Genomic DNA, 885 nt, shown 5'->3' on the forward strand with positions numbered 1-885 from the left:
ATTAGTTTCAATAAAAAAAATTGCATTCAATATTTTGGATTTGACCATCGTCGAAAATTAAGTTGTGGAAAAAATAATTAATTACTCACATTTCTTTTTCAATTTCCCCAATAGGAAGCATATGAGGAAAAAACGAATTTATTTCTGGATTTTTTAATGCAAACTCCATGACGTATCATCATTTTTTTTTAAAGCGAAAACGAAAAATAATTATTTTTATAAATCTACCGTAAACTTTTAGTTTTTGTGCATCAATATATATATATATATATAAAAACGCTTTTTCTGGGCCATTTTTAAAACGTTTTAAATTCCCTTAAGTAGTCAAAAAAAAAAAAATGTTGACTAAATTTTAATGTGATTTAAGGGAGGGTAAATTAAATATCTTAGACCAATAGCTTTACAATATAAATATTATCATTATGGGTTTTTACATTCCTGAATTAATTTTAATAAATAAGTTGAGGATAGAGCTACATTCAGTTGTGAAAAGTTTGCCTATTCACAATAAAAAAACTCACGTTAATATATGCATAGCTCTTTCTATGGGTCTGCCTTCAAAATGATCATCATACATGTGTTTTTTCATTTCTTCACTTGTCTTTAATTCTGATTCATTTGGTTTATCCAATTGAAGGCTTGCAAATTCTTCATAGTCCGCATTGTGCATAGAATTCGATCTGCTCCTAACAGAAGGTTGACTTCCTTGGACAGATGGTTTAGGACTTGGAGTCGGAGTTGGTTTAGCCATTTTCATGTACAATTTGAATAAGTCCTCTTGTAAATTTTTCAAATTGTTGTTAAAAAAAAATTTTTTTTTTTTAAATATGTTTATATTATAATTATCATGAAGGGATAAAATTAATTATAATCTTCAAGAAAATA

General features: G+C 26.7%; 1 protein-coding gene across 1 annotated transcript; it reads right to left on the reverse strand.

Moving 5' to 3' along the window:
• Window positions 1-386: 386 nt before the first annotated feature.
• On the reverse strand, window positions 387-751 carry Phum_PHUM403040 (uncharacterized protein; the record flags this gene model as incomplete). Its single annotated transcript, XM_002428774.1, has 2 exons — window positions 387-438; window positions 522-751. 2 exons carry the CDS (start codon window positions 749-751, stop codon window positions 387-389), a joined length of 282 nt encoding a protein of 93 aa, XP_002428819.1.
• Window positions 752-885: the final 134 nt, after the last annotated feature.

This window comes from Pediculus humanus, genomic scaffold (assembly GCF_000006295.1).
Source record: "Pediculus humanus corporis 1103172107930 genomic scaffold, whole genome shotgun sequence".
In the NCBI taxonomy this organism is placed as follows: domain Eukaryota; kingdom Metazoa; phylum Arthropoda; class Insecta; order Psocodea; family Pediculidae; genus Pediculus; species Pediculus humanus.